This window comes from Schistocerca cancellata, chromosome 2 (assembly GCF_023864275.1).
Source record: "Schistocerca cancellata isolate TAMUIC-IGC-003103 chromosome 2, iqSchCanc2.1, whole genome shotgun sequence".
In the NCBI taxonomy this organism is placed as follows: domain Eukaryota; kingdom Metazoa; phylum Arthropoda; class Insecta; order Orthoptera; family Acrididae; genus Schistocerca; species Schistocerca cancellata.
Window position 1 is genome coordinate 1,032,457,916 of NC_064627.1, and position 24,181 is coordinate 1,032,482,096.

Consider the following 24,181-nt stretch of genomic DNA (forward strand, 5'->3'; position numbering starts at 1 on the left):
CATTCAGGATATTTATTTTTATTAATAACTGTACTGAGACACTCAAAAGGCCCTCGCATTATACCCAAGGCTTATTTGTGCTTGCCAGATGTTAGATTCTATGTCTGCTCAGCATTAATAAGAGAAATCAAATATTTTTAATGACTTACATCTTACAGCTGCACATTTCGCACAAAACAGAACAACAGAATAAAGGCAGTGGTACAGGTGCTTGTGTTTACATATAACTTCTAATTTCTTCACTGATGCTAGATAGTGGTGCTATTGAAGAGGCGTTGATTAATCTCTAGATATAAACTAATCAATTCAAAGTGTCATTTTTTATTTAAGTATTGTCACAGGCAATAGTAACAATGTCTGTATACATAAAACATCACGTTAATACTAAGACTATATAGCTTCATGTGGTCCTGCATCATGTATGTTCCTGTGTCGGTAGTACGTCTCCTTTGCGTCAACAGATACGTTCAGGTAATGTGACTGTGGAACAACTGATCATTTCTTATAGCTAAGTCCACAATTGTCACAATGCAGCGCTATTTTTTGTCTTTTCATACACAATACAACCGCACACGTCACTCCATATCAATCATTGAACAAAAAAGACAGTAGGGATAGAGGGACAGTTCGAAGCAAGCAGAGAGACATGGTCTCTGCTGAAGAAAATCACGTTTCCACAGGAGGTCTGCAAAGGTGTGATTGAAATGGCACGGTGTTCAACAGTTGAAAATATCGTATGCTGGTACCGGCAGTTATTTTCACTGCGAAACAGTTCATTGTATTCACGTTAATAACATGGCAGCAATGATACGCATGACACCATCTGGAAACTAAGCTTTCTCCTCACTCCTAGTTGTCATTAATATCTGCACTATAAGCACATAGTTTGTCATTTTATGTTGTCTTTCATACAATGAACTTCCTTTTCCTCAGGAGAATGATCAGCAGAGAGTAGGTCCAAAAAATGAGTTTGGGAGTGAAAGGTGGGGGTGGAAAAGTTACTTTGGTATGAGTTAAGGAACACCAGTTCTACCACTCGTCTCGACGCACCGTCACGGAAGCAGAGTCGAGGTCGGACCAGGCAGGCGACAGTAAACAGCTGTGTCGTGACACTTTGCGTGCAGCCAGCAGCCTCCCTTCGCGATGCTCGCCTTTAGACAATCCGCACGGACGAAAGCGCCATCAGTCCCAGGACTTCTCGCAGTTGACTGCAGCCAACCGGGACCGGCGACGTTCTCGCAGCTGCTGAGCGAATCCGTCCACCACCAGGTGGCAATACGTGATGGCGCCTGTGGCAACAGGAAGGCGGAGTTAGTTACGTGTTCCGTAGAGCATTTGAACGATTCTTTTATCAAAATTATGTGGCGTGAGTCAGTTTACAGGAGATGTTTAGATCATTAGTGTTAATATTAATGAACACAATTTTTCCATCTACTCTGCAAATCACATTTAAGTGCCTGGCAGAAGGTTCATCGAACCACTTTCACACAATCTCGTACAGCGCGCGGAAAAAACGAACGCCTATACAGGGTGGTCCATTGCGTGACCGGGCCAAATATCTCACGAAATAAGCGGCAAACGAAAAAAACTACGAAGAAAGAAACTTGTCTAGCTTGAAGGGGGAAACCAGATGGCGCTATAGTTGGCCCACTAGATGGCACTGCCATAGGTCAAACGGATATGAACTGCGTTTTTTTAAATAGAAACACCCATTTTTATTGCATATTCGTGTAGTACGTAAAGAAATATGAATGTTTTAGTTGGGCCACATTTTTCGCTTTGTAATAGATGGCGCTTTAATAGTCACAAACATATGGCTCACAATTTTAGACGAACAGTTCCTAACAGTTAGGTTTTTTAAATTAAAATACAAAACGTAGGTACTTTTGAACATTTTACTTCGGTTGTTCCAATGCGATACATGTACCTTTGTGAACTTATCAGTTATGAAAACGCATGTTGTTACAGCGTGATATACCACATAAGTGCAATAAATGCTCAGAATGATGTCCGTCAACCTCAATGCATTTGGCAATACGTGTAACGACATTCCTCTCAATAGCGAGTAGTTCGCCTTCCGTAATGTTCGCACATGCATTGACAATGCGTTGAAGCATGTTGTCAGGCGTTGTCGGTGGATCACGATAGCAAATATCCTTCAACTTTCCCTACAGAAAGAAATCCGGGGACGTCAGATCCGGTGAACGTGCGGGCCATGGTATTGTGCTTCGACGACCAATCCACCTGTCATGAAATATGCTATTCGATACCGCCTCAACCGCAAAAGAACTGTGTGTCGGACATCCATCATGTTGGAAGTACATCGGCATTCTGTCATGCAGTGAAACATCTTGTAGTAACATCGGCAGAACATTACGTAGGAAATCAGCTTACGTTGCACAATTTAGATTGCCATCGATAAAATAGGGGCCAATTATCCTTCCTTCCATAATGCCGCACCATACATTAACCCGCCAAGGTCGCTGATGTTCCACTTGTCGCAGCCATCGTGGATTTTCCGTTGCCCAATAGTGCATATTATGACGGTTTACGTTACCGCTGTTGGTGAATGACGCTTCGTCGCTAAATAGAACGCGTGCAAAGAATCTGTCATCGTCCCGTAATTTCTCTTGTGTCCAGAGGCAGAACTGTACACGACGTTCAAAGTAGTCATCATGCAATTCCTGGTGCACAGAAATAAGGAACGGGTGCAATCGATGTTGATGTAGCATTCTCAACACCGACGTTTTTGAGATTCCCGATCCTCGCGCAATTTGTCTGCTACTGATCTGCGAATTAGCCACGACAGCAGCTAAAACACCTGCTTGGGCATCATTTGTTGCAGGTCGTGGTTGACGTTTCACATGTGCCTGAACACTTCCCGTTTCCTTAAATAACTGAACTATCCGGCGAACGGTCCTGACAGTTGGATCATGTCGTCCAGGATACCGAGCAGCATACATAGCACACGCCCGTTGGGTATTTTGATCACAATAGCCATGCATCAACACGATATCGACCTTTTCCGCAATTGGTAAACGGTCCATTTTAACACTAGTAATGTATCACGAAGCAAATACCGTCCGTACTGGCGGAATGTCACGTGATACCACGTGCTTGTAAGTTTGTTACTATTACAGCGCCCTCTATCACAAAGCGAAAAAAGTGGTCCAACTAGAACATACATATTTCTTTAAGTACTACACGAATATCTAATAAAAAATGTCTGTTCCTATTTTAAAAAAAAACTCAGTTGATAGCCGTTTGACCTATGGCAGCGCCATATAAAGGGCCAATCATAGCGCTATCTGATTTCTCCCTTGAAGCTAGACGAGTTTCGTTCTTTGTAGTTTTTTCGTTTGATGCTTATTTCGTGAGATATTTGGCCCGATCACTATCAATGGACAACCCTGTCTATTTCGGAGCGAGTACTGATATCCCTTATTGTATTATGTTGATCGATTCTTCCTATGAAGGTCGAAGTCAACAAAATATTTTCGCATTCGGAGGAGAAATTTGGTGAGAAGAAAAAGCGTTTGTTTTAATGATGTCCACCCTAAATTCTGTATCATTTGAGTGATATTCTTTCCCCCGTTTCCCGATGTTACAAAACGTGGTGCCTTCTTTGCACTCTCTCTATGTAGTCCGTTAATCCTATCTGCTAAGGACCCCAAACCACGCAGCAGTATTCTAAAGAAGGACGGACAAGTGTAATGTAGGCACTCTATTTAGTAGCTGTTACATTTTCTAAGTTTCCTGGTAATAAAAAAATTGTTCAAATGTGTGTGAAATCTTATGGAACATACCTGCTAAGGTCATCAGTCCCTAAGCTTACACACTACTTAACCTAAATTATCCTAAGCACAAACACACACACACCTATGCCCGAGGGAGGACTCTAACCTCCGCCGGGACCAGCCGCACAGTCCATGACTGCAGCGCCGTACACCGCTCGGCTAATCCCGTGTGGCCTTGGTACTAAAACGCAGTCTTTAGTGAGCCTTCTTCATAACACTTCCTGTGTGTTCCTTCCGATTTAAGTAGTTCGTTGCACAAATAATCAACCTGCTCTGTCACGCCTTGCGCTATTGCGTATACAACGAATAATATTTTCAGAAAAAGAAGAGGAATTTAATGAAACAGCGTAAAATAAAATAAGTTAACAAGTCAAACTGCCGCACAGTGGTTACTTTTAGCTGAGTAGAAACGATTTTTCCATGGCAAGGCAAGAATATATTTTAGGGCCTAAATGAGCATGTTATGAGGATAATAGAAACAATTTTGATCAACAAAATTTTATTTCAATCCAACAGATGCGTTTCCCATAACAGAGCACATTTACGTTACGTAACAATCATTACGTCTAAATATTTAATGACAAAGTCGTTCTGAGTATATTCTTTTATGCCATTATTCATAAATAGGCTCATTTACAGATAAATGCGTTTTAGATTAATTTGCACAGATCCGTTAGTGTTCAAAAGTACTTGTCTTCACATTGTTAGCGACAGGTTTAGTACACATACCGTTTCCTAATTACGAACTAGAAGCCTGTTTAAAACTTACAAGGTGTCTGAAAGTCTATGAAAGCATGGCAATCCATTCTTCCTTAAGATCCCAAACCAGACAAGATATTGATGTGAAGTCTATGTTCTGACTCGTACCAAAGGTGTTCTCTGCATTCAGGTCGGGCCTCTGCAATGGCCTGTCAGTTTGAAGAATGTTATTGTCTACAAACCATTGCCTCACGGAGACTACTTTATGACAGGATGCATTGTCATACTGGTAAAAATAAATCATCATCTGCGAACTGTTACTATACTGTACGCAATACACGATGCTGTAAAATACACTGAAGAGCTAAACAAACTGGTACACCTGCCTAATACTGTTTAGTAACGCAACACGGCGTGGCATGGACTCGACTAATGTCTGAATTAGTGCTGGAGGGAACTAACACCACGAATCCTGCAGGGCCATCCATAAATCCGTAAGAGTAAGAGGGGTGGAGAATTCTTCTGAATAGCACGTTGCAAGGCATCCCAGACATGCTCAATGATGTTCATGTCTGGGGAGTTTGGTGGCCAGTGGAAGTGTTTGAACTCAGAAGAGTGTTCCTGGAGCCACTCTGTAGCAATTCTATAAGTGTGGGATATCGCATTGTCTTGCTGGAATTGCCCATATCAGTCTGAATTCACAGTGGACATGAATGGATGCAGGCGATCAGACAGGATGCTTAGGTGCGTATCACCTGTCAGAGTCGTATCTAGAAGTATCACTCCAACTGCACACGACCCATACCATTAGAGTCTCCACCTGCCGAAATGCAGACTCCACGGAATCATCCGCTCGATACAATTTGAATCACACCGTTATAGAGTCTCCACCAACTTCAACAGTAACCTGCTGTCATGCAGGGTCCATGGATTCATGAGGTTGTCTCCATACCCGTACACGTCCATCCGCTCGATAAAATTTGAAATGAGACTCGTCCGACCAGGAAACTTGTTTCCCGTCATCAACAGTCCATATCGGTGTTGATGGTCCCAGGCAAGGCGTAAAGCTTTGTGCTGTGCAGTCAGCAAAAGTAAACAAGTGGGCCTTCGGCTCCGAAAGCCCATGTCGATGATGTTCCGTTGAATGGTTCTCATGATGACACTTGTTGATGACCCAGCATTGAAATCTGCAGCAATTTGCGAAAGGGTTGCACTTCTGTCACATTGAACGACTCTCTTCAGCCGTCGTTGGTCCAGTTTTTGACGGATCTTTTTCTGGCCGCAGCGATGTCGGAGATTTGACGTTTTTCTGGATTCTTGGTACTCACGGTACACTCGTACAATAGTCGTATGGGAAAATCCGCACTACATCGATACCGCGGAGATGCTGTGTCCCATCGCTAGTGCACCGACTATAACTGAAACTCACTTAAATCTTGAGAACCTGCCATTGTAGCAGCAGTAACAGATCTAGTAACTACGCCGAACACTTTTTGTCTTATATAGGTGTTGCCGAACGCAGCGCAGTATTCTGCCTGTTTATACACTCCTGGAAATGGAAAAAAGAACACATTGACACCGGTGTGTCAGACCCACCATACTTGCTCCGGACACTGCGAGAGGGCTGTACAAGCAATGATCACACGCACGGCACAGCGGACACACCAGGAACCGCGGTGTTGGCCGTCGAATGGCGCTAGCTGCGCAGCATTTGTGCACCGCCGCCGTCAGTGTCAGCCAGTTTGCGGTGGCATACGGAGCTCCATCGCAGTCTTTAACACTGGTAGCATGCCGCGACAGCGTGGACGTGAACCGTATGTGCAGTTGACGGACTTTGAGCGAGGGCGTGTAGTGGGCATGCGGGAGGCCGGGTGGACGTACCGCCGAATTGCTCAACACGTGGGGCGTGAGGTCTCCACAGTACATCGATGTTGTCGCCAGTGGTCGGCGGAAGGTGCACGTGCCCGTCGACCTGGGACCGGACCGCAGCGACGCACGGATGCACGCCAAGACCGTAGGATCCTACGCAGTGCCGTAGGGGACCGCACCGCCACTTCCCAGCAAATTAGGGACACTGTTGCTCCTGGGGTATCGGCGAGGACCATTCGCAACCGTCTCCATGAAGCTGGGCTACGGTCCCGCACACCGTTAGCCCGTCTTCCGCTCACGCCCCAACATCGTGCAGCCCGCCTCCAGTGGTGTCGCGACAGGCGTGAATGGAGGGACGAATGGAGACGTGTCGTCTTCAGCGATGAGAGTCGCTTCTGCCTTGGTGCCAATGATGGTCTTATGCGTGTTTGGCGCCGTGCAGGTGAGCGCCACAATCAGGACTGCATACGACCGAGGCACACAGGGCCAACACCCGGCATCATGGTGTGGGGAGCGATCTCCTACACTGGCCGTACACCACTGGTGATCGTCGAGGGGACACTGAATAGTGCACGGTACATCCAAACCGTCATCGAACCCATCGTTCTACCATTCCTAGACCGGCAAGGGAACTTGCTGTTCCAACAGGACAATGCACGTCCGCATGTATCCCGTGCCACCCAACGTGCTCTAGAAGGTGTAAGTCAACTACCCTGGCCATCAAGATCTCCGTATCTGTCCCCCATTGAGCATGTTTGGGACTGGATGAAGCGTCGTCTCACGCGGTCTGCACGTCCAGCACGAACGCTGGTCCAACTGAGGCGTCAGGTGGAAATTGCATGGCAAGCCGTTCCACAGGACTACATCCAGCACCTCTACGATCGTCTCCATGGGAGAATAGCAGCCTGCATTGCTGCGAAAGGTGGATATACACTGTACTAGTGCCGACATTGTGCATGCTCTGTTGCCTGTGTCTATGTGCCTGTGGTTCTGTCAGTGTGATCATGTGATGTGTCTGACCCCAGGAATGTGTCAATAAAGTTTCCCCTTCCTGGGACAATGAATTCACGGTGTTCTTATTTCAATTTCCAGGAGTGTATTTTTAACTGGGCAGTCATGTTACGGACCTCAGTCATGGAAAGGAATTATTTACAGGAAGCAAAGTTTCCACAAGGAGAGTGCGCCGACGTGCATAACACTACCCATTTTCGGCATGGCGACCACAGTTTCGACGTCGGAATGACGGGGATGCAGAGGCGGCTAACAGTGACGCGACCAACGACGAAACGGTTCTGCGCACAGCATCACGTTGGACATCCTTTGGTGAAGGCAAACGAGGAGAATGTACGTTTCCATATTTCGGCGTCGCCATACAAATCAAGAACCTGGCGTTATGTTAAGGCATACCGTTTTGTACACAAGACGGACACCGCTGTTTCGCAAATCCGGTAAATTGGACAGTGGCCATTACATTTCTGATCTGTTAAAAACAGGGGGGTACCCGTGATCTAGGGGTAGCGTCTTTGATTCATAATCAGAACGTCTTCGGTCCCGGGTTTGATCCCCGACACTGCTTAAATTTTGATAAATAATCAGCATTGGCGGCCGAAGACTTCCGGCATAAGAAGTCAGCCTCATTCTGCCAACGGCCTTGTCAAAGAGGGAGGAGGAGCGGATAGAGGTTCAGGGCACTCTCTTGTCCTAGGGGTGGGAAATTGCCCCTAAAGGCGGAAAAATCAGCAATGATCAACGACATGAGGATGCAGAAGGCAATGGAAACAACTGCATTAAAGACACGTAACGTGTATCCACAGGACATGTGGCCTGATGATCTCTCCATTGGCAAAAGATTCCGGAATAGTCCCCCATTCGGATCTCCGGGAGGGGACTGTCAAGTGGGAGGTTACCATGAGAAAAAGATTGAATAATCAACGAAAGGATAACGTTCTACGAGTCGGGGCGTGGAATGTCAGAAGCTTGAACGTGGTAGGGAAACTAGAAAATCTGAAAAGGGAAATGCAAAGGCTCAATCTAGATATAGTTGGGGTGAGTGAAGTTAAGTGGAAGGAAGACAAGGATTTCTGGTTAGATGAGTCTCGGGTAATAGGAAGACAAGGATTTCTGGTTAGATGAGTCTCGGGTAATATCAACAGCAGCAGAAAATGGTGTAACAGGTGTAGGATTCGTTATGAATAGGAAGGTAGGGCAGAGGGTGTGTTACTGTGAACAGTTCAGTGACCGGGTTGTTCTAATCAGAATCGACAGCAGACCAACACCGACAAAGATAGTTCAGGTATACATGCCGACGTCGCAAGCTGAAGATGAACAGATAGAGAAAATGTATGAGGATATTGAAAGGGTAATGAGGTATGTAAAGGGGGACGAAAACCTAATAGTCATGGGCAACTGGAATGCAGTTGTAGGGGAAGGAATAGAAGGAAAGGTTACAGGAGAATATTGGCTTGGGACAAAGAATGAAAGAGCAGAAAGACTAATTGAGTTCTGTAACAAGTTTCAGCTAGTAATAGCGAATACCCTGTTAAAGAATCACAAGAGGAGGAGGTATACTTGGAAAAGGCCGGGAGATACGGGAAGATCTCAATTAGATTACATCATGGTCAGACAGATTCCGAAATCAGATACTGGATTGTAAGGCGCACCCAGGAGCAGGTATAGACACAGATCACAATATAGTAGTGATGAAGAGTAGGCTGAAGTTCAAGACATTAGTCAGGAAGAATCAATACGCAAAGAAGTGGGATACGGAAGTACTAAGGAATGACGAGATCGTTTGAAGTTCTCTAACGCTATAGATACAGCAATAAGGAATAGCGCAGTAGGCAGTACAGTTGAAGAGGAATGGACGTCTCTAAAAAGGGCCATCACAGAAGTTGGGAAGGAAAACATAGGTACAAAGAAGGTAGCTGCGAAGAAACCATGGGTAACAGAAGAAATACTTCAGTTTATTGATGAAAGGAGGAAGTACAAACATGTTCCGGGAAAATCAGGAATACAGAAATACAAGTCGCTGAGGAATGAAATAAATAGGAAGTGCAGGGAAGCTAAGACGAAATGGCTTCAGGAAAAATGTGAAGACATCGAAAAAGATATGACTGTCGCAAGGACAGACTCAGCATACAGGAAAGTCAAAACAACCTTTGGTGACATTAAAAGCAACGGTGGGAACATTAAGAGTGCAACGAGAATTGCACTGTTAAATGCAGAGGAGAGAGCAGATAGGTTGAAAGAATACATTGAAAGCCTCTATGAGGGTGAAGATTTGTCTGATGTGATACAAGAAGAAACAGGAGTCGATTTAGAAGAGATAGGGGATCCAGTATTAGAATCGGAATTTGAAAGAGCTTTGGAGGACTTACGGTCAAATAAGGCAGAAGGGATAGGTAACATTCCATCAGAATTTCTAAAATCATTGGGGGAAGTGGCAACAAAACGACTATTCACGTTGGTGTGTAGAATATATGAGTCTGGCGATATACCATCTGACTTTTGGAAAAACATCATCCACACAATTCCGAAGACGGCAAGAGCTGACAAGTGCTAGAATTATCGCACAATCAGCTTAACAGCTCATGCATCGAAGCTGCTTACAAGAATAATATACAGAAGAATGGAAAAGAAAATTGAGAATGCGCTAGGTGACGATCAGTTTGGCTTTAGGACAAGTAAAGGGACGAGAGAGGCAATTCTGACATTACGGCTAATAATGGAAGCAAGGCTAAAGAAAAATCAAGACACTTTCATAGGATTTGTCGACCTGGAAAAAGCGTTCGACAATATAAAATGGTGCAAGCTGTTCGAGATTCTGAAAAAAGTAGGGGTAAGCTATAGGGAGAGACGGGTCATATACAATATGTACAACAACCAAGAGGGAATAATAAGAGTGGACGATCAAGAACGAAGTGCTCGTATTACGAAGGGTGTAAGACAAGGCTGTAGCCTTTCGCCCCTACTCTTCAATCTGTACATCGAGGAAGCAATGATGGAAATAAAAGGAAGGTTCAGGAGTGGAATTAAAATACAAGGTGAAAGAATATCAATGATACGATTCGCTGATGACATTGCTATCCTGAGTGAAAGTGAAGAAGAATTAAATGATCTGCTGACCGGAATGAACAGTCTAATGAGTACACAGTATGGTTTGAGAGTAAATCGGAGAAAGACGAAGGTAATGAGAGGTAGTAGAAATTAGAACAGCGAGAAACTTATCAGGATTTATGGTCACGAAGTCAATGAAGTTAAGGAATTCTGCTACCTAGGCAGTAAAGTAACCAATGACGGGCGGAGCAAGGACGACATCAAAAGCAGACTCGCTATGGCAAAAAAGGCATTTCTGACCAAGAGAAGTCTACTAATATCAAATACCGGTCTTAATTTGAGGAAGAAATTTCTGAGGATGTACGTCTGGAGTACAGCATTGTATGGTAGTGAAACATGGACTGTGGGAAAACCGGAACAGAAGAGAATCGAAGCATTTGAGATGTGGTGCTATAGACGAATGTTGAAAATTAGGTGGACTGATAAGATAAGGAATGAGGAGGTTCTACGCAGAATCGGAGAGGAAAGGAATATGTTGAAAACACTGATAAGGAGAAGGGACAGGATGACATGAGGGAATGACTTCCATGGTACTAGAGGGAGCTGTAGAGGGCAAAAACTGTAGAGGAAGACAGAGATTGGAATACGTCAAGCAAATAATTGAGGACGTAGGTTGCTAGTGCTACTCTGAGATGAAGAGGTTAGCACAGGAAAGGAATTCGTGGCGGGCCGCATCAAACCACTAAACCACTCAGTAGACTGATAACCAAAAAAAAAAAAAAAAAAAGAACAGTGTTGCTGTCTTTCAATACGACGAAGCAGGGCTGTAAGAAATTGCTTGTGCTGACCTCCATACAGAGGTAATTGAGATGTACTGGCAGTTGCGTATATGGACAACCATCAGCTTTATTGAAAATTTGTGCTGAACCGAGACCTGATCCCGGATTTCCGTCTTCTCGCGAGAGGTCGTCTTACTATTAGGCTGTCTGAGTACACATCACGGGCAGGTCCAAATTTCCATACGTCGTCAGCCAAGTGTCTACAACCTGCCCTCGTTCATTCATTACGTACTGTATATTCCTGTAAATCGGAGAGATTTTAGTTGATATCCGCTTACCCGTCATTGGCGAACAAATACGATACTGCAGTGTTCAAAAAATGGTTAAAATGGCTCTGAGCACTATGCGACTTAACTTTTGAGGTCATCAGTCGCCTAGAACGTACAACTAATTGAACCTAACTAACCTAAGGACATCACACACATCCATGCCCGAGGCAGGATTCGAACCTGCGACCGGAGCGGTCGCTCGGCTCCAGACTGTAGCGCCTAGAACCGCACAGCCACTCCGGCCGGCGATACTGAAGTGTGTGTCGTTCAGAAATACGATGCAATGTTCCTTCAGACAAGCAGGCATGTTCGAAGAAACATGGCATCGTACTTATGAATAACACAGGCACTGCGGTATCGTAAGTATGCACACAGAGATGTTCGTCTGCTGCCTCGGCTAGCACATTCTCTCTATCTCTCAGAATTAGGTACGCCACCACTCGTGAGCCAATACGACTCTGGCTTGTAGCTGAAGCAGTATGGAGTGATTGTGTGTGTGTGTGTGTGTGTGTGTGTGTGCGCGCGCGTGTGTGCGCGTGTGTGCGCGTGTGTGGTTTTTTTTTTTTATTGCTCAGTTCGCCTTGATGCCCAACTGAGTTAGATCTGCTACAGACGTGGTTCAAATATCCCGGCAAAGTGATTTCATCCACCCATTTCCGCACTTGGAACTTTGACAGCAGACACCTGAAACGTCTGTATAGAACCATTTAATACTCTATTTGACCAGTTTTCTTTGATTCCGGTCTCATTTTTCTGAACCGCTAGTCCGCGGTGTACTACTTCACAAGCCCAGAAGAACTGAACAGTTGCACTGATATCAATTCAGTAATAATCTGACGTTTAGATTCAAACAACTTATGCTTTACAACAGAATTTTCTTGAACTATACAATCAGTTACTTATCCTAGCCGGCCAGGGTGGCCGAGCGGTTCTAGGCGCTACAGTCTGGAACCGTGCGACCGCTACGGTCGCAAGGTCGAATCCTGCCTCGGGCATGGATGTGTGTGATGTCCTTATGTTAGTTAGGTTTAAGTAGTTCTACGTTCTAGGGGACTGATGACCTGAGAAGTTAACTCCATAGTGCTCAGAGCCATTTTAACCATTTTTACTTATCCTACGTAATCCACATCTGTATTTATGTAATGACATGCTACATTACCATGTTTCCTCCTTTACCTTGGCATTTATGTGTAAGAATGAGATTGTATGTGTGTCTTTAGGGGTTTACAAAGCTTCTGGCAGACTAGTTGCTTTTCGTCTGCTGGGGTACAGGGTAACCAACGTAGTATTTCTTCACCTGGGGAAAGAGGTCTGTCTTCACTGTTCGTCTCTTGTCTGCTTGTTATGTTCGTGGCGGAAACGACACCACTCTTCTCTCAGTTTTACCCAAGTGGTTCTCCGGGTGCTATCGCTAGGGAAGCACTTTGCCGCTTGCTGTTGGTGAATTCGGTTCCTTGTTCTTAAATGCGGTCTTGCTACTGTAAAGTAGCTATGAATGCTTGTTCTTCAGCTTAACTGGAGCGTTTTCTCTTTCTTTTTTCAAGATGTATTTACGTAAAAGCATAATGCTTTATTAATATTAGGGACTGTTCGAGGTTTCGATTTAGTGAGTATTCTGGGTTTGCTCCGTTCCTCTGGACCATTGCCATGGAGATTGGTCTGCAAGTATAGTGATTAGGCCAAGTTACAGCGATCTTTACCCTGTGTGAATGTGAGAAAAAGAGTGTCTTCGTGTACGTGTGCTTCTTTCTAATCTGATTTGTGGGTATTTACGTGCCTCATATTAGTAAGTGCTTAGATGTACCTATTTTCATGTACGCTTAGTTACATGCATTTCTACGTCTTTGTCGTTCAATGTGCCCTCAGCTCTAGTTCCTGTATTTGAACTCTGATCCTTGTTACACTCAATAAACATCAACTTACATTATTTTCGTAGTTTTGAGGGATTTTAGTAACCTGTTATGTTTGTGGGGACCATGTTTTACCTGAACCAGATGGACCTTCATCAACTGGCCATTCTTCATGATTTAATCTAATCTTTGTGGTCGTGTACTCTTTATTCAGTGATTTAGTGATTTTTATCTGTTTCAGCAAGGTATTGCTCGATGAGTGATTTTTTCGTCCACGTGATCTTTCCCTTTCCTCACATGCGGCAGTTACCCAGAAAGTATTGCACCGCATTCTTTTTTTCAACGATTCTTTATTTAACATAAGGATAATTACACACACGAAAGAATGCTGTTTTATCTACACACCCTATTTTTTCCGTTCTGTGGCCTTCCTCCAGCGCGAAACAAGGGCGTGTAAGCCCTGGCAGTACCAATCCTTGTCCTGGTGGTGGAGCCAGTGCTTCACTGTGTCAATCATCCGCTCATCGTCCTCAACATGTCTTCCACGAATGGCATCCTTTAATGGCGCATGACATCACCACCTCGCTGCAACATGTTAGGTGTGAAAGTCATTGGTGGTCTCCCCGATCGCTGCAAATCGTGGAGCTCTGCCGAACCGCCTTCTTAGGACGTAAGCCTCCGTGCCCAGTGACTAACTGTACTTCTGTCGAGAGCAGAAGCTCCATAGATTTTGCACAAGCGTTTGTCAATATTCCCCACTGTTTCTTTCTCTGTAGTGAGTAATGCAATGACGGCATCTTGCTTCTAACGTACATTACCTACTGACGCCATTTTGAAACTGTCCTGCAGCTACGCTATCTGTTGGAAGTGACGGAAACTTGGCGCGCTCACTCAGGAGACTTCAGCGCGACAGACTTGTGACGGCACATTGAAATGAAATGAAATGTCGTGTGGCTAGGGCCTCCCGTCGGGTAGACCGTTCTCCTAGTGCAGGTATTTCGAGTTGACGCCACTTCGGCGACCTGCGCGTCGATGGGGATGAAATGATGATGATGATGTCAACAACACCCAGTCCCTGAGCGGAGAAAATCTCCGACCCAGCCGGGAATCGAACCCGGGCCCTTAGGATTGACATTGTCACGCTGACCACTAAGCTACCGGGGGCGGACGTGACGGCACATTAAATAGCAGCTTCAAGATTAGCGACTTACATAGCAGCTTCAACGCTCGTCACTTCGCTTGTACTCTCTATGTAGCACAGACTTGGGATTGTCTACGGTGAAGAAGATTGGTTATTTTGTATGTCGCCCTCTAAACGGCTCTAAGCACTATGGGACTTAACATCTGAGGTCATCAGTCGCCTAGACTTAGAACTACTTAAACCTAACTAACCTAAGGACATCACACACATCCATGCGCGAGGCAGGATTCGAACCTGCGACTGCAGCAGCCGCGTGGTTCCGGACTGAAGCGCCTAGAACCGCTCGGCCACAGCGGCAGGCTGTCGCCTTCTCCTTGCGACACATCTGTGTAATTACCAAAGTTAAGTATATGAATTTTCTTATTGTAATAAAACTCATTAGTTTATTTGATTGTTTAGTGAAACAAGTATGCAGGCTTGCTAGACACTGCAATGATGGATCAACGTTTCATCAACAGCCACAAATCGGAGCAAGAAATCTTTTAGAGTACGATTAAACATCACCAGACATTGTGTTGAAATGTAGTGCCGGAAGCGCTTTTGGGATACTGTGAGCAATCGGGTCGTCCACGTCGGACATATCTTCTTCGAAGCCAGTTCTCCGTGCAGGATACTAAGGAGTCTTTCATTTGAGACGCTTACAGACTCAGCAATCTCTGAAATTTTTAATCGGCGGTCTTGCATTGCCATATCACGGACTTTGTGAACGGTTCCTTTGTGGTGACCTCAGTTGGCCTGCTAGAGCGAACTTCGTCTCCGGTGCTTGTCCGCCCACATTTAAATTCATTAAACCAACAGTAAATGGTGTTCAATGATGGTGCACAGACCGCTTTAACTTCATGCAATTCCGTTTTGATTTGTGTGGCAGTCCAACCCTACAAATGAAGATGTTTACAAATAGCTCGAAACCACATTTTCTCCTTGTATAGTCGCAGTCGACACACACCAATTCAGATGGCTGTTATCAATGAACTGTAGGCTGTACATTGTTGAATTCCTTATACGATCCTTGGAACAATCAAGCGCACCAACCATGAAAGCTCAACATAAGTGTTCCAGACTTATCAAACCATCCTCGTAGAGAGACAGAGAGAGAGAGAGAGAGAGAGAGAGAGAGAGAGAGAGAGAGAGTGTGTGTAGAGCAGAGTTGTCAGCAACCAACACGGGCTAAGTGCCCTGATGGGTGGTCAGGACTGCGTGACGAAACAGCAGCGCCCTCTACGGCTGGCCACAGGTGGGAGTTGTGCAACGTGTGACGTGCTGTGTCGTATTGTGTTGTAGCGCTACGTGACTGGACTCCGCCCATCCGCGGCGCTGCGCCGTGTGAATGGTCTGCGTCCCCAGCGCTCGCCCGAGTGCGCTCAGCCGGAACGCGGCGGCTGGAATACGAGGCGGCCACAGCCGCGCACAACCCGTCCACCAGAAGCGCTGGTCGTGGAACCATTCTCCCGAAGGCGGGCATTTAGCGGAACTTCAGTCAGTCTCCCGCTTCCTCCGGGATTGGCTCAAATCCTCGACCAGCCATCCAGATACACGTTTTTGCGTCATTTTCCAAAGTCTCTTAACGTTAATTCTGTAACTGATCGTCTGAATCGGTACCGCCGACTTCCTTCCCCAGCGCTTCGTCAGTTCAGTCCTGTGCTCCGTTCCAAATGATCAACGGTTCGTAAACCCTTTCCTGATCCTGTACGATATGAAGGGCAGGAACATCAATAGGTCGACTGAACTGACCTCTTTCTGTGACATCCCAGATTTCTTCTTTTCTTTTTTTTCTCGAGTCATCAGTCTTATCAATAGTTTGATGCGGCCCACCACGATTTCCTCTCCTGTGCCAACATCTTAATCACACAGTAGCACATGCAACCTACGTCCTCAACTATTAGCTGCATGTATTCCAGTTTCTGTCTTCCTCTACAGTTTTTGCCCTCTACAGCTCACTCTGGTACCATGGAAGTCAGTCCCTGATTTATTAAGAGGATGTCCTGTCATTCTGTCCCTTCTCCTTGCCGGCGTTTTCCACATATTCCTTTCCTCTCCGAATCTGCGCAGAACTTCCTCATTCTTTACCTCGTCAGTCCACCTAATTTTCAACATTCGTTGTTGCACCACATCTCAAATACTTCGATTCTCTTCTGGCCCGGCACGGAGGTCTAGCGGTTCTGGCGCTGCAGTCCGGAACCGCGGGACTGCTACGGTCGCAGGTTCGAATCCTGCCTCGGGCATGGGTGTGTGTGATGTCCTTAGGTTAGTTAGGTTTAAGTAGTTCTAAGTTCTAGGGGACTTATGACCTAAGATGTTGAGTCCCATAGTGCTCAGAGCCATTTGAACCATCTTCTGGCCCGGTTTTTCCACAGTCCATGTTTCACTTCCATTCATTGCTGTACTCCAGACACGTTTTCAGAAATTTCTTCCTCAAATTAAGCCCGAATTTGATATTTGTAGACTTCTCTTGGCCAGGAATGCCCTTTTTGCCGGTGCTAGTCTGCTTTTGATGTCCTCTTTGCTCCGTCCGTCATTGGTTATCTTGCTGCCTAGGTAGCAGTATTCTTTAACTTCATGTACTTCGTGACTATCAATCCTGATACGTTTCTCGCTGTTCTCACTTCTAATACTTATTACCTTTGTCTTTCTTCGATTTACTCTCAATCCATACTCTGTACTCATTTAGATTGTTTGCTCCGTTCAGCGGATCATGTAATTCTTCTTCACTCTCACTCAGGATAGCAGTGTCATCAGCCAATCATATCACTGATATCCTTTCACCTTGAATTTTAATTCCACTCCTGAACCTTCCTTTTATTTTTATCATTGCTTCCTCCATGTACAGATTGAACAGTAGCGGCCAAAGGCTACATCCTTGTCTTACTCCCTTTTTACTCTTAATACGAGTATGAGGACTTCATTCTTGGTCGTCCACTCTTATTAATCCCTCTTGGCTCTTGTATATACTGCATATTACCTATCTCTTCCTATAGCTTACCCCTAATTTTCTCAGCATTTCGAACATATTGCACGATTTTATATTGTCTAACGCGTTTTCCTGGTCGACAAATCCAATGCACATTTCTTGATTTTTCTTTACTCTTGCTTCCATTACCAACCGCAACGCCGCGCGGGATTAGCCGAGCGGTCTAGGGCGCTGCAGTCATGGATTGTGCGGCTGATCCCGGCGGAGGTTCGAGTCCTCCCTCGGGCATGGGTGTATGTGTTTGTCCTTAGGATAATTTAGGTTAAGTAGTGTCTAAGCTTAGGGACTGATGACCTTAGCAGTTAAGTCCCATAAGATTTCACACACATTTGAACATTTTTGAACCAACCGCAACGCGAGAAATGCCCCTCTGGTGCCTTTACCTTACCTAAAGCCAAACGTATCTTCATGTGCGACATTCTCAGTTTTCTATCCCATTCTTCTGTATATTATTCTTGCCAGCAACTTGGATCCATGATCTGTTAAGCTTGTTCTGCTATAATTCCCGCATTTGTCAGCTCTTCAGTATTCGGAATTGTGTGGATGATGTTTTTCCGAAAGTCAGATGGTATGTCGCCACGCTCACACATTCTGCACACCAACGTGAACAGCATTTTGTTTACACTTAATCCTATGATTTTATAAATTCTGATGGAATGTTATCTATTCCTTCTGCCTTATCTGATCTTAAATCCTCCAAAGCTCTCTTAAATTCTGATCCTAATACTGGATCCCCTGTTTCCTCTAAATCGATTCCTGTTTCTTCTTCCATCACATCAGACAAATCGTCGTCCTCTTAGATGCCTTCAATGGACTCTTTTCACCTGTCCCAGATTTTATCAGCATGATTAATTAGTGCTTTGTACAACTGCTGTTTCCATTTTACACACAGTACTTCTGCGACCAACCCAGCCGCCTTCTTCAGTGCCGCGAGTTTTGGTGTTATGTGTATTCGCCGTTTGGACTTCAACCAGACTGTCAACTATTATTGTCCTCAGACCACTAGTTGCCGAGTTAAATTTCTGAGCCTGGCTACGCCCTTTGATGGTTTTCTATTTTCCAGATCCCACACGATATGCCGTGAAATGCATAGCAAATGGCTTATGTGGGAGAAGAGATATAAGGAGCATCAACGATACATCCGACTAAGACAACCAAACAAATTAAATGTCGGCGAGCACTGCCTCGAATATAATCAGATCATGAAATACGATGAGGCCAGTATCGCAGTGCAAAAGCTAAATTTCTGCGACAATATAATTAAGGAGTGCCGTAACAAAGGTGTCAAAAATCAAACAGGGACGGAGGTTTCAAATTTATTAAGATCTCGCCGGCCATAACGTCCACCAATACTGGGAACGCAGAGAGAAGTTGCGTTTTCCGGAATACTAGTGCAGGTTCTGAATGACAGAAGAGCATCAAAGTGCATAGTGAGCGTCAGGAATCGAACTGAGCTGTAAGTAATGGCGCAGGACCAACAGTAGTCTGCCGTCTAGTTGGAGTCCAGGCAGCGACAACGCGTAACACCAAAACTTACAGCACCTGAAGATGTTGGCTGGCTCAGCCATCGAAATATTTGGCATAAAATGGAAACAGGTTGGCAGAACACCCGGAAGGACAACACCGGGTGCTTTCTAATTTCGACAACAGTTTTCAATGCTGCCACAAAGAAGAATCTTCAGCGTAATTCGTGCTTTTCTTGGCCACAGAGTAGAAGTGTAGAGAAGCAGAGAATAAATTTAAATTCACTCGTGTGTTTTGGACTCATAGAAATGGTAAGTCCAGATTAATAACAGTAAATTCTGCATAAACTACCTTTGGAGACGTAAAAGGATTTTCACATCTAATACTACGACAATTTGTTTAACAAATTAATTTCGGTCTCGAGAACAGATAAACTCTACAGGAGCAGGCAGCAAAGTAGTAAGAGTAAGAAATTCGTATCTTTCTTCATAATAGGGGAAAAGTTATTGCTTCCGAGCAATTACAAATGGCTCTGAGCACTATGGGACTTAACATCTATGGTCATCAGTCCCTAGAACTTAGAACTACTTAAACCTAACTAACCTAAGGACATCACACAACACCCAGCCATCACGAGGCAGAGAACATCCCTGACCCCCGCCGGGAATCGAACCCGGGAGAGCAATTACAGAAAAAAGTGTTATTGTCATAAAAATCGAAGTAAGTCATAAATAACTGCACAGAAAAACGAACAACGTCTAGGCCACTTTTTTGTTTTAATGGGTAATCGTTTCGACTGTTTTCCCGGTCTCTTCAAATTCATTAATTACTGAGACAAAAGGCTTTGTTTAACGTCTAGAAATGTAGCTCCGATGACTCATGGACATTCGGCCAGTTCAGATGGAGAACACAACCACTCGGTCATCCACTTCAAAGAAAAAATAAATAAATAAATAAATAAATGTCACAAAAGTCATCTCCTTATTGACATAACTACAACTAAAGGTGCAGTAGTGTTGTCAGAGAACATACTCCTCTACACTACCTGATCAAAATTACCTATTAGTGGACATTGATATGGGGTGTGTACACAGTTCTCCATCGTCAAGGCTTGAACTTGGAAGAATGGCAGCCCAGTCTTCTGCAAGAGCCAAAACAGGAGAAGGCAGTGATCGTGGACGCTGCGGTCTGCAGCAAAGACTACGTTCTAACTCATGGCAAAGGTCTTCCACAGGGTTGAGAGAGGGATTCCGGGCAGAACAGTGAATTTGATGAATATTATCGCCCACAATCCATTGCCTCATGCATGCTGCTTTATGACAGGGTGCACTGACATTCTGATATGGACATCGCCTTAGAATTGTTCCTATGTTGCAGGGAGTACAAAAAGCTGTAAAACAATAGCCTTTCGCAGGCAGCGGTTCCTTCATCCCGTAAAGGGATCACTCCCAAACAACGAAAAACACTCCCACACCGTAACACAAGTCCATACTTACTTCATTGCTGAGGGTAGCCGCGCGGTCTAAGGTGTCTCGTCGCGCGCGCGCGCGACGAGACACCTTAGACCGCGCGGCTACCCTCAGCGCGCGCGCGCGCGCGCGTTGTGTGTGTGTGTGTGTGTGTGTGTGTGTGTGTGTGTGTGTGTGTGTGTGTGTGTGTGTATGTGTGTGTATGTGTGTGTATGTGTGTGTGTGTGTATGTGTGTGTGTCGGTAAGTTAATTTAAGTTAGATTAAGTAGTGTGTAAGCTTAGGAACCGATGACCTCAGCAGTTTGGTCCCATAAGATATTACCATAAATTTCCAAAATTGCGTGTTCTCAATCCGAATCTGTTTTTCCAGTCATACACGGCAAAATTGCATCATCTCAAACTTCGCTTAGCAATGACGACAAATGTGTGCGTTATCAGGAGCTGTTGAACCACTTTACCCTACTCCTCCTAGGTCCGCACCGACAGTCACTTGGCCATCTGGACTGCTAATAGCACTTTGGTGTGTGTGTGAAATCTTATGGGACTTAACTGCTAAGGTCATCAGTCCCTAAGCTTACACACTACTTAACCTAAATTATCCTAAGGACAAACACACACACCCATGCCCGAGGAGGACTCGAACCTCCGCCGGGACCAGCCGCACAGTCCATGGCTGCAGCGCCCTAGACCGCTCGGCTAATCCCTCGCAATATAGCACTTTGGTAATCACCACTGACTCATGCGACTCGGAATGATCGAAGACTCCTGTCCGTCGGTTCTGCCTGGTCTTCGTTTAGGTGAGGTCGCCCCATCGCTTTTTCATTTCACAATCGCATCACCAACACAGTGGACTTGGGCAGATTTGAAATGTCCCTGATGGGTCGTTTACTCAAGTGACATCCATTGACAAGTCTTCGTTCGATATCAGGGAGCTCTCCTGACCGACCTGTTCTGCTGTTATTGCTTCTCTACTGACAACACACATCCCTTTATATTGGCCGGGCCGCCTGTTGTGGCATCTACTGGCAAATTTCGCATTACGCCGGCGTGTCAGGATACAATTCCAGTGTTGGTGATGTCCACCTTTGTAGCCGACGCAAAGTAGGCTGCTACAGTAGCACTTCATTTGGAAGTAGCAGGTTTGAATCTTCGCGATGGCGGTAACTTCGACAGCCAGTATCTGGCTGGCATGGTGAGGACTGGTGGTGGTGGGGTGCAGGTCGCTGTCACCGGACTGAGACAAAGCCATGGGCCAAATTGTGGTGGTCGGTCAGTCGGACGAGAACGTAAAGTTCATTGCCCCCCTTAGTGCTATTCGTGAGGAGCATGCTATATGAGGGATGTTGAATTTCACTTTCTTTCTTCTTTCTCTGGCCGTCAAAAACCAAATATATCTCTACACTCACACATGAATCGCCTACGGTCGAATGACACTTTCAAGTTACTATACTCACTGTTTGCTAAAGGAAGAGTGCCAGTTTACTCGAGAAGCAAAGCCTGCTTATAAAGGTGGGCGACTGGATAAAACCTCGCGGGCCTCTGAACTAAATGTACTATGGAACGTTTCCTTCTTACTCGCCTGATTTTTGCACCGCATCAGAATTATAGCAGTAACCCTCTCCAACTACCGCCTCCTCAATCTCCTCCCTACCCGACCGGGGGTAATTCTGGAGGTTGATTAAACGTTTGCTACCAGTATTTCGCCGGCACGGAGAGGAGAGGTAGTGGTGGCGTAAAGCTCCTGATCGACAGTCGTTGCACCAGTGTCCTCGATTAAATTCCAGACCTCCGTGCAGTGATCCATGAAGTGAGGGCATCTCCAACACTGTTGTGGTGTAGATTATGTGTTGCCACTGGATTACACCCTATCATTTCTCTCATCACTCCCCGCGTACGACACGAATATAACACCACACTATACATGCATCCATTACATTCACCTACATTCTAAAACTACACATACGACACAACTCACACGTATCAGAATGAAGGAGGCAACCGTTCGCGCGGAAAAAAACCCTCTGACTTGGCGGCCGAACTCACCTCCTCGGGGTGTCCCGCACATTCATGCCATATTGACTTCACAATTACCTAATAAATAATTAATAAATTATTACGTCACGCCTGATGTTGAAGATTTACTTCACGAACAGCGAAAATGTATTAAGCGATGACATTTTTCCTATCCTTTACTTTTTGTTTTATGCAGAGGTGTCAGCGAGAAATGTTCCGAAAATGATTGGAATTACTTGTGAAGTGTTCTGGAAGTCACTAACTTTTCTCATTATCAAATACTTGATGAATGTAGTCTGGCTAATTTGTGCACCGGAAGTTACTCTGCCTCAACACATAGTGTTCCTCAAGAACTGTGTTCAGTAGTAGCGGGGTACAATATGTGCATACTGAGAGGTTGGAGGTTGAAGTGTGTAAGTAGGCTGTTTATGTTTTCTTATTGGCAACGTTACGTAGCGCTCTGTATGACAATCACTGACTGCGCTGTGTGCAGTCTGTGGCTAGTTTGCATTGTTGTCTGCCATTGTAGTGTTGGGCAGCTGGATGTTAACAGCGCGTAGCGTTGCGCAGTTGGAGGTGAGCCGCCAGCAGTGGTGGATGTGGGGAGAGAAATGGCGGAGTTTTGAAATTTGTAAGACTGGATGTCATGAACTGCTATATATATTATGACTTTTTATGACTATTAAGGTAAATACATTGTTTGTTCTCTATTAAAATCTTTCATTTGCTAACTATCCCTAACAGTAGTTAGTGCCTTCCGTAGTTTGAATCTTTTATTTAGCTGGCAGTAGTGGCGCTCGCTGTATTGCAGTAGTTCGAGTAATGAAGATTTTTGTGAGGTAAATGATTTGTGGAAGGTATAGGTTAATGTTAGTCAGGGCCATTCTTTTGTAGGGATTTTTGAAAGTCAGATTGCGTTGCGCTAAAAAAAATATTGTGTGTCAGTTTAAACACAGTCATGTATAATTGTTCTAAGGGGACGTTACAAGCGTTAGTGATTAACTTGTCACGGTCATCGACGATAATACGGCGCTACAAAAAAATCAAATGGCTCTGAGGACTATGCGACTTAACATCTGAGGTCATCAGTCCCCTAGAACTTAGAACTACTTAGAACTACTTAAACCTAACTAAGGACATCACACACATCCATGCCCGAGGCAGGATTCGAATCTGCGACTGTAGCAACAGCAGCGCGGTTACAGACAAGCACCTAGAACCGTTCGGTCACAAAGGGCGGCCTATGGCGCTCTGGAAGCCTGTAGATACGCTCTCTGTTTTGACTGTATAGGCAGTAACTAAGCTGAAATCAGAGGCGAGCAGTGTTTGTAATATTCATCCTAGGGTTTAACTATGCCCCATAGAAGTGTACTTAAGCCTACTGATTAGCTTCAGCTATGAATTACCTTGAACAACGTTATGAATTACCTCGAAGGAAACGATGTATTGAGACAGTCAACACGGATTCAAATAATATCGTTCTTGTGAAACACAGCTAGCTCTTTACACTCATGAAGTAATGACTGCTATCGACAGGGGATGTCAAATTGATGCCGTATTTTTAGATTTCCAGAAGGCTTTCGACACTGTTTCTCACAAGCGTGCCTATGGAATATCGCCTCAGTTGTGCGACTGGATTCGTGATTTCCTGTCAAAGGTCATAGTTCGTAGTAATAGACAAAGTCA

General features: G+C 45.0%; 1 protein-coding gene across 1 annotated transcript in view; it reads right to left on the reverse strand.

The window, feature by feature from the left end:
• Window positions 1-305: 305 nt before the first annotated feature.
• Window positions 306-24,181, reverse strand: part of LOC126160730 (uncharacterized) — a 138,005-nt gene continuing 114,129 nt past the window's right edge. The window contains exon 7 of the mRNA XM_049916925.1: window positions 306-1,289. Within this exon, the coding sequence (XP_049772882.1) occupies window positions 1,183-1,289 (107 nt within the window). The 3' untranslated portion in view covers window positions 306-1,182. The remainder of the gene's footprint in view (window positions 1,290-24,181) is intronic.